The sequence below is a fragment of the Mauremys reevesii genome, linkage group 2 (genome assembly GCF_016161935.1).
Source record: "Mauremys reevesii isolate NIE-2019 linkage group 2, ASM1616193v1, whole genome shotgun sequence".
NCBI classification, from domain to species: Eukaryota; Metazoa; Chordata; order Testudines; family Geoemydidae; genus Mauremys; species Mauremys reevesii.
Genome location: NC_052624.1, coordinates 84310222 through 84323858, shown reverse-complemented (window position 1 = coordinate 84323858; position 13637 = coordinate 84310222). Strand labels below are relative to the sequence as shown.

General features: G+C 41.9%; 1 protein-coding gene across 32 annotated transcripts in view; it reads left to right on the top strand.

Annotated features, from left to right (window-relative positions):
* CLASP2 (cytoplasmic linker associated protein 2) overlaps positions 1-13637 on the top strand; it is a 280902-nt gene that overhangs the window by 190791 nt on the left and 76474 nt on the right. For all 32 annotated transcript variants that reach the window (XM_039523734.1, XM_039523715.1, XM_039523712.1 and 29 more), the window contains one exon: positions 13159-13329. In XM_039523734.1, the coding sequence (XP_039379668.1) occupies positions 13159-13329 (171 nt within the window). The remainder of the gene's footprint in view (positions 1-13158; positions 13330-13637) is intronic.

The window sequence follows — 13637 nt, the reverse complement described above, 5'->3', positions numbered from 1 at the left end:
GACCATCAATCCCCTATAGCAATACATGTATTCTAGAAGGCCATCTGGATCATGCAATACCATACGATGCAACCAGCATGGACCCACTGGTTCCCCACGCAAGGGGATCTGCCTCAACTCCCTCCAGACTGAGCATACTGGCCATATTGTGGGCCATGGTCCCAATACTTGGCTCTCAGAACTCACCTGGTCTGCAAGGGAGACTTCATCTGTCTCCCCATTAAAGGGGCCGTTGAGTAGAAGCTCAGATACAATCCTGGAAAAGAAGTCCTTTAGCCCAGTTCCAATAGTGCCACCGGAACCGGAGAGATTCCCTTCCTCTTCCCCAGACAAGGCAGTGACTTCAACGTGCTCCTTGCCTTTAGCTATTTCCAAGGTCTCCTGCATAGAGTAGTGGGGGAGCTTTACATCCCCTTGGAGGAAATCCGGAATACACAGCATAAACTCCTGGATATCCTCCATTCATCTGCACCAACTAGTGTCGCACTACCTATCAATTATGCCATCCTTAAACCAGCTAGGATGGTATGCCACACAATGGCCACATGCACACCTACCTCCAAGGGAAAAGCAATGATATGTTCCAGCTAAGGGGTCTTAGTTTCTTTTCTCACACACCCCTCGAACCCACTTGTGGGTCAGGCAGCAACCGAACAATCCAGGCAACAACACACACCTTCCACATCATCCATCAGAGAGGGCAAGCAGTTGGACCTTTTGGGCCATAAGGTCTTTTCCTTGGTCAGTCTCCAATTCAGGATTTTGAACTATCGGGTATTACTAGCCAAATATGTTTTCCTGAATTATAACAAACTGGAGGAATTTTCTGACAAACATCCTCCACAAGACTGGGCTCATTTCCAGGTGATCATAGAGGAAAGGAAGCTGGTGGCAAGAACAATGCTCCAATCAGTGGTGGATGTGGCAGATACTTCTTCCAGGACTATGGCTGCAAGCATAGTCATGCGGAGGGGGATCGTGGCTCCATTACTGTGTTTTTCCTCGGGAGGTACAGAACACTATAGAAGACTTCCCTTTTCATGAATCCCATCTTTTTAATCAAAAGATTGATGATTCCCTTTATACTCTCAAAGACTCAAGAACTACCCCATGTTCACTGGGTATTTTTATGCCTGCTCCAAAGTGTAAGCTCCACTGCCTGCACCCACACAATGCTACAGATCCTCCCAGTTTTTCTACCAGAGACCTTATGCACCTCCACAGAAGAGACAAAAGACAGAGATCCCACCCTCCGGGACCACCTTCACAGGCTTCCTCCTTGCAGATGCAATCCCCATCTAAAAGGTATTTCTAAGACATTCTTGAGAGCCATCAGCCATCTTGCCTACTGCCATGCAACCATCTTACCCCCTTCAGAGGCACTCTTTTTCCAAGCTTGGAGTGCAATAACAGACACATGGGTGCTAAATATCATCCACCATGGCTGTATGATCGAATTCATCACACTATCTCCTCCATAGCCCCCTGATCCCTCCTCAGGGACTACCGTCATGACAGCATCCTCACCGAGGAAGTGAACTTCTATCACTCCCCATTGTGGTAAGATGTTTCCTTGGAATATCACGGGACCAGATTCTATTCAATTTACTTCCTGATACCCAAGAAGAAAGGCAGATGGAGACTAATTCTAGACCTCTGGCTTTTCAGTCGCTTCATTTGCAAGCCCAAGTTTCACATGGTCACACTAGCAGCAATTTCCCATCACTAGAAAAAGGCATGTGAGCTCTCAATATGCAAGACGCTCCCACATAGACATCCATCCAGCCCACAGATAATTCCTAATGTTCACGATCTGCTCCATTTCCAAAACAGGGTTCTCCCTTTCGGACTAACTACTGCTCCCAGTGTCTTCATCAAGGTTTTTGCAGTCATGGTGACCTACATCTAGGGTGACCAGACAGCAAGTGAAAAATTGGAATGGGTGTGGAGGGTAATAGGAACCTATATAAGAAAAAGACCCTAAAATCGGGACATCTGGTCACCCTACCTATATCAGACGTCATGGAGTCCTGGTATTCCCATATCTTGACAACTGGCTCCTGGCTGCTCAGTCCAGACGCAAAGCCGAAGTTTCAACATCTGTGTTGCTCAGCCTTCTTTTGTCCCTTGGGATCAGTATCAATGTTGAAAAATCAACCTTGGACCCCACACAATCCACAGGTTTTATAGGGGCCACCATCAACTCAGTCATAGCACAGGCCTACCTATAAAGGGACAGGTTCCATACACTGAGAGAACTAATAACTTGCATTGATAACAATCCTTATGTCCCTGCCAGGACTTGTTTGTCTTTCCTTGGCCACATGGCTTCTTGTACATATGTCACTGCCTTTGCTCAACTCCACCGTTGCTGCCTCCAGATGTGGCTTCAGACTGTTTACTCACCCAGCCATCATGCCATGGACCTCGTGTTGACAGTCCTCTAGTGGTGGACAGACCCACATCATGTCTAAATAGCGGTTCTCCTCCTTCCCAGACAAGACAATCATCACCGATGCATCCCTTAAAGACTGGGGAGCACACATGGATGATCACATGACACAGGGAACATGGACTACTCAGGAATCAAGGATGCTCATCAACATCCTGGAAGTCTGGGCTGTAAGGAAAGCATGTAAGAAAAGCCTTTCTCCTGTTCATCTGTTTCCGTCATGTTCTTACTATGTCGGACAACACCACCACTGTTTTCCACATCAACAAACGGGGGCAAAAGTCAACTGTTCTGTGTGTAAAAGCAGTCAGCCTCTGGAATTGGTGCATCACCCACTTTTCTGCAGCTTCTCTCCCAGGGACACAGAACGTGATTGCGGACTCAATTATCAGGCAGTTTGCAATCGATCACAAGTGGGAACTCCACGACTGCATAACTCACTACATCTTTAACTGATGGGGATGCCGACCAGAGACCTCTTCACCTCTCACATAAACAGCAAATGCAACATGTATTGCTCTGGGGAGGTCTCAGACACCACTCTCAGAGCGATACTCTCATACTGTCCTGCTCAGACCAAAATAACTATGCCTCACCTCCTCTATTGCTCCAACCACAAGTATTCCACAAGATCAGACTAGACAGAGCAACAGTTGTTCTGATAGCCCCCTGCTGGCCCAGACAGTTCTAGTTTCCCAACCACCCATCCATCAGTTCCTATCCCCACAGTTCACGATCTGCTGGTGCACTACAACAGCTAGATCAGATGTCCCAATCCATAGGCGCTCCACCTCAGAGCATGGTAATTGGATGGGCATCTTCTCTAGAATGGGCCTGTTCCGCAGACATGCAAAACATCCTCTCTAGCAGCAGGAAAGAATCCAGTAGACACTGTTACTGGGCCAAATGGAAACATTTCGCCTCCTGAGCCTAGCAAAAGGAACTTTCCCCAGAATTGGTGGGGATCCCCTTCCTCCTGGACTACCCTCTGTCCTTGAAGGCATTGGGTCTCACCCTCATCTCTCTAGAAGTCCACCTAGCTTCGATTAGCACTTTCCACTCCCCCCAATGGAAGGGCACTCCGTCTTTACACACCCGTTAACTGTTAGGTTCTAGAAGGGCCTTATCAGAACCTTCCCTCCCATCAAACCCTTTGCTCCCAAGTGGGATCTTAACCTAGTTCTATTTGTACTAACGAAACCACCCTTTGAACCGTTGGCATCATGCTCTATGTTCCTCCTTTCAATGAAAGTTGCCTTTCTTGTTGCTATCACTTCTGCAAGAAGGGTCGGTGAACTTGGTTCCAAGATGGTGAAACCCCCTTTCATGATTTTCTATAAAGATGGAGTCTCCCTGTGCCTGCATCCCAAATTTCTACCAATGTACACCTCCTAGTTTCACATTAATCCATTCACTTACCTGTTTTCTTCCCGAAGCCACACACATTTGCAGAGGAACGATGACTCTACTCCCTAGACATCCGATGGGCCTTGGTCTTCTACCTATAGAGGACAGGCCTCATCAGGAAGTCTCCCAGACCGTTGGTGACAGTAGCAGAAAAACTCAAGGTCAGACAGTCTCCACCCAGATAATCTCCAAGTGGATTTTGGGTTGCATTACATTTTGCTATCAACTCTCTGGCTGCCTCCTGCCCACTGGGATGCAGGATCATTCCACGAGAGCTCAGGTGTTGACCACAGCCTTCCTCCATGACATGCCACTCCAGGACATCTGTGGGGTGGTCATGTGGAGTTCAGTGCACTCCTTTGCTACACACTATGCCTTGGTACAGGCCATGACAGCAGATGCCTCCTTCAGCATGGCAATCCTCTGCTCAACAGTTCCATCTCCAGCCTTGCATACTCCTCCAACTTAGGTACTCCTTATTAATCACCCTCAGTTGAGTACAATAGGGACCATCACTCGAAGAAGAAGAGGAGATTACTTACCTGTAACTGGAGGTTCTTAGAGATGTGTGGTCCCTATCTGTACTCCACTTCCCACCCTCCTTCCCCTCTGCTATGGATCTGTTGGATTCATGGTGGAGAAGGAAGTGGAGATGCTGTTGGTCCGCCTTGCCCTTTATCACCTCATATGGAAACCATGAGGTGAACCAGGGCACATGTGCGGACCAATGGACACTACTTTCAAATTATCCAACTCCAGACACATAGTGTGCATGCAAAACCCTCAGAGGAATACAGATAGGGTACACACATCTCGAAGATAACAACAGTTACAGGTAAGTAACCATCTTTTTTTGAATCTCAGCATCTGTTTTAGTTAAATTATTGTCTGACCCCTCATTGTCTGATATCCCCCCCATAATTTCCCACAACTGTAAACATTTAAAATTGATAAAAATAAAAAATGCTTGAAACCCATAATTATGCTCAACCATGAAAACATAAATTGATAAAAATGGTGCTTAAAAATAAACCATGATATCCATGAAAATTATTTTAAAAAAAATCAGATTCTGCCAAACATAAATATAAGTGGTCATTAAATAGTGGGGTTTTGACTTTTCCCCCCCCCCCACATTATCAGTTTTGTTTAAAAAAAAATAAAAAAAAATGCTATCCCATTCCACTCAGTATGCACTTTTTGTACAAAACATATTTTTTTAAATTAACAATTTGGGGCCTGATTTTCAAACATTCACCTGCACTTGTATATGGCTAATTACTGTGCAGTTACCAGGACAGCACAAACACATACTGTCAGGTACAAGAATTCAGTATGTAAACTTTTTGTTTGTAAAGTTGGCAAGTTTGTTATGAAACCAGTGAGATATATGACACACCCAATATAATTATAACCACTTTTCAGAGTAGAATGATGCTTTAAAGTGCACAGAAAGTGTAGTAACTTAAAAAGGTCATTAGTCCATAACATACCCTTTTTTAGATAGTCATGGAATAGCAGAAATTAAAAGTGAACAAATACATTTGGTCATAAAATCTTCCTTACTATAAGTTTGCATTAATTTTTCAGTAACAATTTCCTGAAGACCTTTTTATTTTCAAAGGGACGCTGGTCAAACTTGGCCCAGAATTTGCAGGTTCTGTGAAAAGAAGCTTTTACAAAATCTAAAGACCAACAGACATACGCATTATACTCATAAAAGAGCTTATTAATCAAGAAATTTTGATGGGAAATTACTCAAAATAAATGTCAAAAAAGGGTTATGCCTAAATCATTGATGGATATTCAGTTTCTTCAGAGGTGGTCAGTGTTAAGAGGTTTGTATTCTAATTGAGTTTTAGTTAATTAATTCTTCACATTCAATAAAATGTAAACTTAAGCTTTTAAGTTGCATTTTACTGGTAATTGTGGTTGTTTGCAAAAGAACTCACTTTCTGTCTGGATCAGAGCCTGAAGGGATGAGTTGGGTAGAACTCCCTGATGTACTACTGAAATAATTGGATGGCTTTACATATGGTAGTATGGAAAAATAAATCTCCCCCCACACCTTCTTAACTGGCAGCCCTACTCCCACTCAGAGCTGAATCCTTCAGCAGAGCTCATTGCTTACAAACCTCAGGAGTGTGAGAAATAAGAATTCCTAGACAATGTAAAAGAGGATTAATAGAGCAAATAAACATAACTTAATAATAGTCATACTGGGTCAGACCAAAGGTGCATCCAGCCCAGTATCCTGTCTTCCGACAGAGGCCAATGCCAGGTGCTCCAGAGGGAATGAACAGAACAGGTGATCATCAAGTGATCCATCCCCTGTCGCCCATTCTCAGCTTCTGGCAAACAGATGCTAGGGACACTATGCCTGCTCATCCTGGCTAATAGCCATTGATGGACCTAGCCTCCAGGAATTTATCTAGTTCTTTTTTTGAATTTATCTAGTTCTTTTGTAGTCTTGGCCTTCACAACATCCTCTGGCAGAGTTCCACAGGTTGACTGTGTGTTGTGTGAAGAAATACTCTCTTTTGTTTGTTTTAAACCTGCTGCCTATTAATTTAATTTGGTGACTGCTAATTCTTGTGTTATGAGAAAGAGTAAATAATACTTTCTCCACACCTGTCATGATTTTATAGACCTCTATCATATCCCCCCCTTAGTCGTCTCTTTTTCCAAGCTGGAAAATCCCAGTTTTATTAATCTTCTCATATGGAAGCAGTTCCAGACCCCTAATCATTTTTGTTGTCCTTTTCTGAACCTTTTTCCAACTCCAGTATAAATAAAAGTGGACAGGAGAGGGGCAACTGAAGCACAAGTGTGCCTGACATTTTGTGGCATAATTTTTCTAAAATTCTAATTTAAATGAGAATTTTTGACATGAAACTGTGAGTGAAAAGTTCCAGATTAGTCAGACCATTTTATAATGGATTACATATTAGGCTTAGTTTCCCACTTCTTACAGATAATTGTAGCACAGCGTTCCCTTTCTGTTGTCTTAGACCAAGTCTCCATATTTTAAAAAAAAAAGTCATTTTATAACAAGATATTATTGTCTCATACTGCCAGTATAAGTTCTTTTGAAACCAAAACCATTGTGCTAATTCAGGGATAGAGCAGTTGCTACTCTTGTTTTCAATTTGGTTCTGGCTAATTTATTAGGGATTGCATGGTGTGACTATGTTTATCTCTATTAGAGAAAAAGAATACATTTTCTGATTGAAAAAGAATTATTTTGCTTTTCCCTCAGATGGATTATAATAAAGGAAATAATAGAAAGTATGACAAAATTTAATTAAGTCTAAAAATTTTGACTCATTTTATTATTATTATCTGAAAGTGTCTTGTCGGATTACAAATGTGTTCCAGTTACCTGTGCTTCCCCTTTTGGAGCTGTTTTGATCACCCACCTCACTCCCAGCCAAATTTTCCATCATTGTTTTTGTCTTGAATAAGAAAATGTTTGTGGCCTTTCATGAAAATTGCTTTCTTCAGCTTTTAAACCTTTATTTTTTTGCAGTCTTATATTACTTGAAAATATTCTGAAAGTTGAGTTCATATTTAATTGAAAATAATGTAATTCTTTAGTATTATGCAGTTAGAAAGATGGAAACTTGTAATTTGCTTTTGCAGCTTTGCTTCATCTGATTTGTACACAAGCATCTGAACCTAGTTCTTTAGTTGTGGAAGCTACTAAAATGCATTGCTTTTCGCATAACTCTTTTGTGGCTTTTTTCTCCTGTCTAAACTGACTAAAGCTTTCTTGTTTCCATTTGCCATCCATTTTTAATCTGCTCTGCTCCCTCCCTCTTCATGGATTATAAACCTTTACCCTAATCCTGCCTTTTGCACTTGTTCAGGATCACAGTCTGCTAACCCTATTGGTGGTAAGACTCTCAGAATTTGTGTGTGCATTGTTGTGTGATCATTTGTCTACATATCCCTAACATAGGACCCTATTCAGCAGAAATTCCAGCTCATTTTCCGTGGTCCTACAACTACTTAATTTAATGTAATTCTTAGAAGGAAAAACATTTCTTCTTTGTAATTGTGGAGTATCATCTTTGTAATTTTTTTTTCTTCCACTATCAAAATAGCACTAATTGCTTAGACCTGCAACTGTTCATGGTACTGTGTGTAAGGTGAACAGTTCTGAAGATACGAGACTTCGCTGAACATGTTCAGTGAACATGTTCAGTGTACCCCACAGTAGTGGTCAACCAGATGTAACAAACTTCTATAAACAGCAGAGTGATGTATGTAACTTTGTTGATCAAGCACACTTTTTACATTTAGCGAAGGGGAAGGGTAAAAGATTATCAGGTTTTGCAAGGTTCTTCAGGGAATCAGCTGGAAATTCTCTAGTACAGAGGACAGTTATTCTATATTCTGCCAGGTCTTTCTGAATCAATTGGGATGGGCTCGATGATCTGCAGAGGCTCTGCATGAGCTCTTAATTCTCACAAGACTGGTAGAAATGTCTGCTTTTCATCTCCGTAACAGAAACTAGGTTCATGACTTCCGTGCTGCACAATATTGCATGTCTCTCATTTTTGCTGAATAGGCCCATAGATAGCAAAGGGCATTTTGCTAAATAATCATTTCAAGTGTCAATTCAACCAACAAATCATATAGTTTATGCATGGTACATTGTTTTCAGTTTCCCGACTTCCTTTCCCCCCCCCCCTCCATTTTTTCAGTCATTTCTTGCTATCAAGCTTTAATCATCTTGTGGTCCAAAAATATGCCTGTGGACTTTTTATTGTTATAGCATCTTTGCTTTTTGGTTGACACTGGTAGTTCTTGTAATGTAAGAGTACTATGAAACTTACTTAAGCTAATAGATATCTTATAGCGTTGCTATGCTTACACTGTTTTCCTTCTTTTAAATGGGGCTAGGAAAATTATTAAAGGCTTCATTTCACTGAGCTGGTTTTGGTTAAAAGTAGCTTTGCTTTTTAATTAAGATTTTTAGGTGAAATTGTTTTTATTCTGCATTTGGCAATGATGACATATAATTAAACTGATTATTGCTGTAAAATACAGTTTTAATTAGAGTATCGGTAAGGGATATGAATGGACCATTTGTTAGGTATTAAAATGTAAGATATCCACAGCTGAAACTTCAAAGGTGAAAGTGACCAGTTTCTTCCAATGGATGCAATATGCTAAAATCAAAGATCAAATTTCTAATAAATGTATAATTTTTATGAATAAAATTTGCTAAGACACTTTAACAAAGAATTTTAACATCTTGATCAGGTGTGTTTTTTCATAATGTGTTCCAGAGGTTGAAAACTGTAGTTTTAAAAAAGCTTTCTTAATTGAATTTTTAGAATAACTTCCATGGAAGTCAGTGGGAGTCTTTCCATTGTCTACAGTGAGTGTTAGATGATTGGGCTCCAAGAGAGTAGGATTTGAAGAAATACCAGGGCCTACTTCATCTTTTACATGTTTAGAAAATACAATAGTTATTTGTTGTGTTGTGAAAACCAAGGTGATCAGTCCAGGGATGTTACAGAACTAAATTAACTATTTGGTTTAACTACTGGTGGTTCAGAAAATAGCAATATGTGACCAACAGTCCCATATAATTAATTTTAAAAATGAACACACAGTTGTTGTTCTACTATATATTCCCTATGGGTACCCCACCATAGGATGTGCATATGCCTGTGCGCCCTCAATCGAAGACTGAGGCGTGTCTGTGGGCATATGCAGAGAGGTGCCTTGTGCTTTGAACAGGGAACATAAGGAGTTGCAAGCCTGTCACCACAAAGTTCCTTTTCAGCCACTTGCGGCTCGAAAGACTCTACTGTATTCAGCTTCTCACCTTCACTTTGTGAATTCTTTACTTAATTTATTTGTTTTAGTAATTTCTTTTAGTTTATCTATTTTCATTGTTACGTTTATTTTGCATAGCAGCTGTTGTGTTGGTTGGGGGCAGGGGTTGAGACTTGCCATAAGCCCTTTCCCCATATTGATGGACACTCCAGCAGCCTGCAGTGTTTGGGGGAACTCTCACAAGCCACAACCCATTTAAATGCAAGGTCTGTCTGGATTTCGAAGGTCTGGAGGTGGATGCTTCTCCGCCTCCATGTCCCAGTACATTAGGTTCTATGTTGCAGACTGCCTCAATCACAGTTGCTGATTTGTTTACAGCCCCGGACAATAAAACCGTGTACAGGAGGAGCAAGAGTCTCAGGCTGAGATCTCACCTCCATCTCTGAAGTCCTCTTCATCTCCAAATGAGGTGCTATTGTCACCACTGCTCTCCTATGCTGATGATTTTGGCTTCCCAGGATCTCATGAAAAGGCTAGTGAATTCACTTCAGATCCCACTAGAGGAAGTCCAAGAGTTGGTGGACAGAAGTTCAGGCAGCAATGTCCAGACTATTAAACACTATTCCCATCTTTGGAACTCTGCATCAATCACAAAAAAATACACTCTATCTGCAGTACAGAGAGGAGACTTTATAGGAGTTACTCTGGACTTCACAACAGCAAGAGCCTAAATACTGAGGAGAGATTCTTCACCCTATCCAACCAAATCTCAACATTGCAATGCAGCCCACAAACAACAGTGAGAATTTGTCTGTAGGTTTTAGGCCGCGTGTCTGCCTCCAGGTATGTGACACCCCATGTGAGGATGCACCTCAGGTTGCTTCTGTACGTGGATAAGGACAGCGTATATTCCAAACTGACGTAGCCTTTCCTAACATATCACAATGCCTTAGAAGATGTTGGACTACCTTACATGGTGGAAGGACCCATGAAGGGTCTGTATTGGAACCCCATTCTTGTATCCAGCACCTTTGAAGACCCTTACAATAGATACATCTCTGGGATGGGAGCTCATCTACAGGGAGACTTAGCACAGAAATCAGTGCTCCAAATCAGTGTCTGGAGTTAAAAACAGATAGATGTGCTTGCCAACACTTCTCTCACACCATATAAAGTCACTCAGTCAGAGTAATGCTGGACAACAGGATAGCGATGTATTAAGTCAATTGCCAGGGCAGAGCAAGACCCCAGTCCTTATGTGCATAGTTAAAGGCTGGAATCTGGTGTGTCTCTCATCAGATAGAAATATCAGCAGCCTGTTTACTAGGTTTCCACAATACAATCGCAGACTCATTGAGCAGGCACTTCTGGTGAGATCATGAATGGGAATTCAAGGACTCTCTCTTCCACAGGATCGGTCAGACCTGATGTATACCGGGGTAGACCTTTTCGCTACCCTGAACAAAATGAAATGTTTCCTGTTCTACTGCAATGGAAGTTACAGCTATGACTCTCTGGGGAATGCCCTGATAACAACATGGCCTTGTACCCTTCTTTGTGCTTATCTACCTGTACCATTAATCCTCCAGACTCTTCTCAAGCAAGGAGTGAGAGCTAGCCTTATATCACCTGCTTGGCTGAGACAGGTGTGGTACTCAAACCTCATCCACCTCTTGGAGGTAACACCCCTCAGATTTCCTATTACAAAAGACCTATTGGCACAGGTCTTTATCCATCCCATTCCCTTCTCTCTGAATCTGAGAACCTGGCTGCTCAGTGACTCTCAAGCATGGAATTGACCTTTTTGGATAGAGTTCAGTCAGTTCTCTTATCTAGTAGAAAGCCTAGTACTCATAAAACTTGCTTGCAAAGGTGCAAGCACTTCCAATCATTGTGCTTCCTCACATCTTCTAAAGGCTAGGAATTTCTGCTTTCTAACATCCTGGGCTACCTATTTGAATTAAAGATGTAGGGTTTCTCAGTGAGCTTTATCAGAGTACATCTGTCACCATCACAGCCTTCCAGTCATCTATCCAGGGCTTCAGTCTTTGCCAGACCCTACAGCAACCAGATTTCTTCAGGGCATATACAGCTTGCTTTTGCCCATTCGACAGCTGGCTCCCCAATGGGACTTGAACCTGATTTTGAATGCCCTAAAAAAAATCCCCTTTCAAACCAATGGCAACCTGCTCTCTCCCCAATTGCCTTCACCTCAGCAAGGTGAATGTGAGGGAGTGGGAAGATCTCATGGTGGACCCACCACGTACCACCTTCTACAAAGACAAGATTATATTACATCCCTATCCTTGCTTCCTCCCAGATGTTATATTCCTCCCTTGGAATATGAGATTACCCAGGAAATTCACCTATCAGTTTTCTGCCCAAACCTTTTGCCTTCAGAGAATAATCAAGCCTTTGTCCACTGAATGTCAGGAGGGCCCTTGCTTTCTATATAAACCATTCTGGGCATCTCCCAGACTATTTGTATCAATTGCAGATAGGATGAAGGGTCAACTGATTCCCACACAGACTAAGTGGGTTTTGACTGCATCCTGACCTGCTCTGAAAATGCTGGTGTTCACAGAGTAACAGCACATTCCATTAGTGCTCAGTCCAGATCTGTAACTCCACTGAAGGATGTTGCCATAGCAGAAATCTGCAGGACCCCTATTTGGTCTTCTGTGCATGCCTTTGCCAAACATTGCTTCATCTTATCTGCTTCCTGAGATAACTCATTTGGTGATGTGGCTTTTGTGTGTGTCCTGAACTTACCTCCTCATTGAGCTGCTGCTTGGGTGTCTCCTACAATGGAGCACCCATAGAGACATATACTCGAAGAAGAAGGAAAGGTTACTTCCTTATAGTAACTTGAGTTCTTTGGGATGTTTTGTCCTTAAATGTGCTCTACCTCCCGCCCTCCTTCCTCTCTGCTGTGGAATTCAGCTTCACTGTCAAGAATGAACTGAGTGGTGGTGGGCTGACATCTCCCAAGATGCACTCGTTCAGAGTAGGAGGAACTGCTCTGTACAGGCATGGGCTCTCAGACACTACTTTGCAATCTCCAATCACGGATGCATGGGCTTGCATACATCCTATGGTGGAGCACCCATAGGGACAAAACCTCTTGAACTCAAATTGCTGTAAGGTAAGTAACCTCTCCATCTTCACATTTGGGAATATTGGATGCTTTTGTAAATACTAGTGAAAGGAATAATGTTTTTGGTGTGCGGTTACAATTGCTTGCTATGGTGCTCATATAATCCTAAATACTGTGATAAGAATTTTCAGACTTGCAGGGATATTTTTATACCTATATCTTTTGAGAGGTGCTTTATTTTTAAGACTAGGTGTAGATCTTACAGATTTTCTCAAATTTTACATTTTATCTTGTAAGTTCTTCCAAACTATTTTTTTCAAACCATTTCAGTCAAACATGTTGTTTTTCTGTCTTTTTTTATCCTCGCTATTTATCTGCAGTTATTTATTTGTACTTATTTTGCCTTCAGCTGGTAGTCGATCTGGATCTCCTGGAAGAGTTTTGACTACAACTGCACTTTCAACTATGAACACGGGGGTTCAGAGAGTGTTAGTCAATCCAGCAACAGCACAAAAACGGAGCAAGATCCCACGAAGCCAAGGATGCAGTAGAGAAGCAAGTCCTTCTAGATTGTCAGTAGGTAAGAACTATCAAGTAACCTTTTAGATTTCTTTACAGATGATGTTACTTTATGCATTTGATGCCTAGTTACAGACGGTTGGGCTGGAAAACATTGAAACTCTAAAATCTGACTGGGGACCCGCAAAGCAAACTCCCAAAGGGAGGCCTATGATTTGCAACACAGTTTTAAATTTAAGGTGGTACTATGAAGATTGCTGTTCTCTGAATGCACTGATCTATGCCTCCATGCTTAACTCTTAAGCAGAGAAATGGAAGTGTGGAAGGAGCAAGTGAATTGGGCCTCTATAAAAATCCAGCATTGTTGGG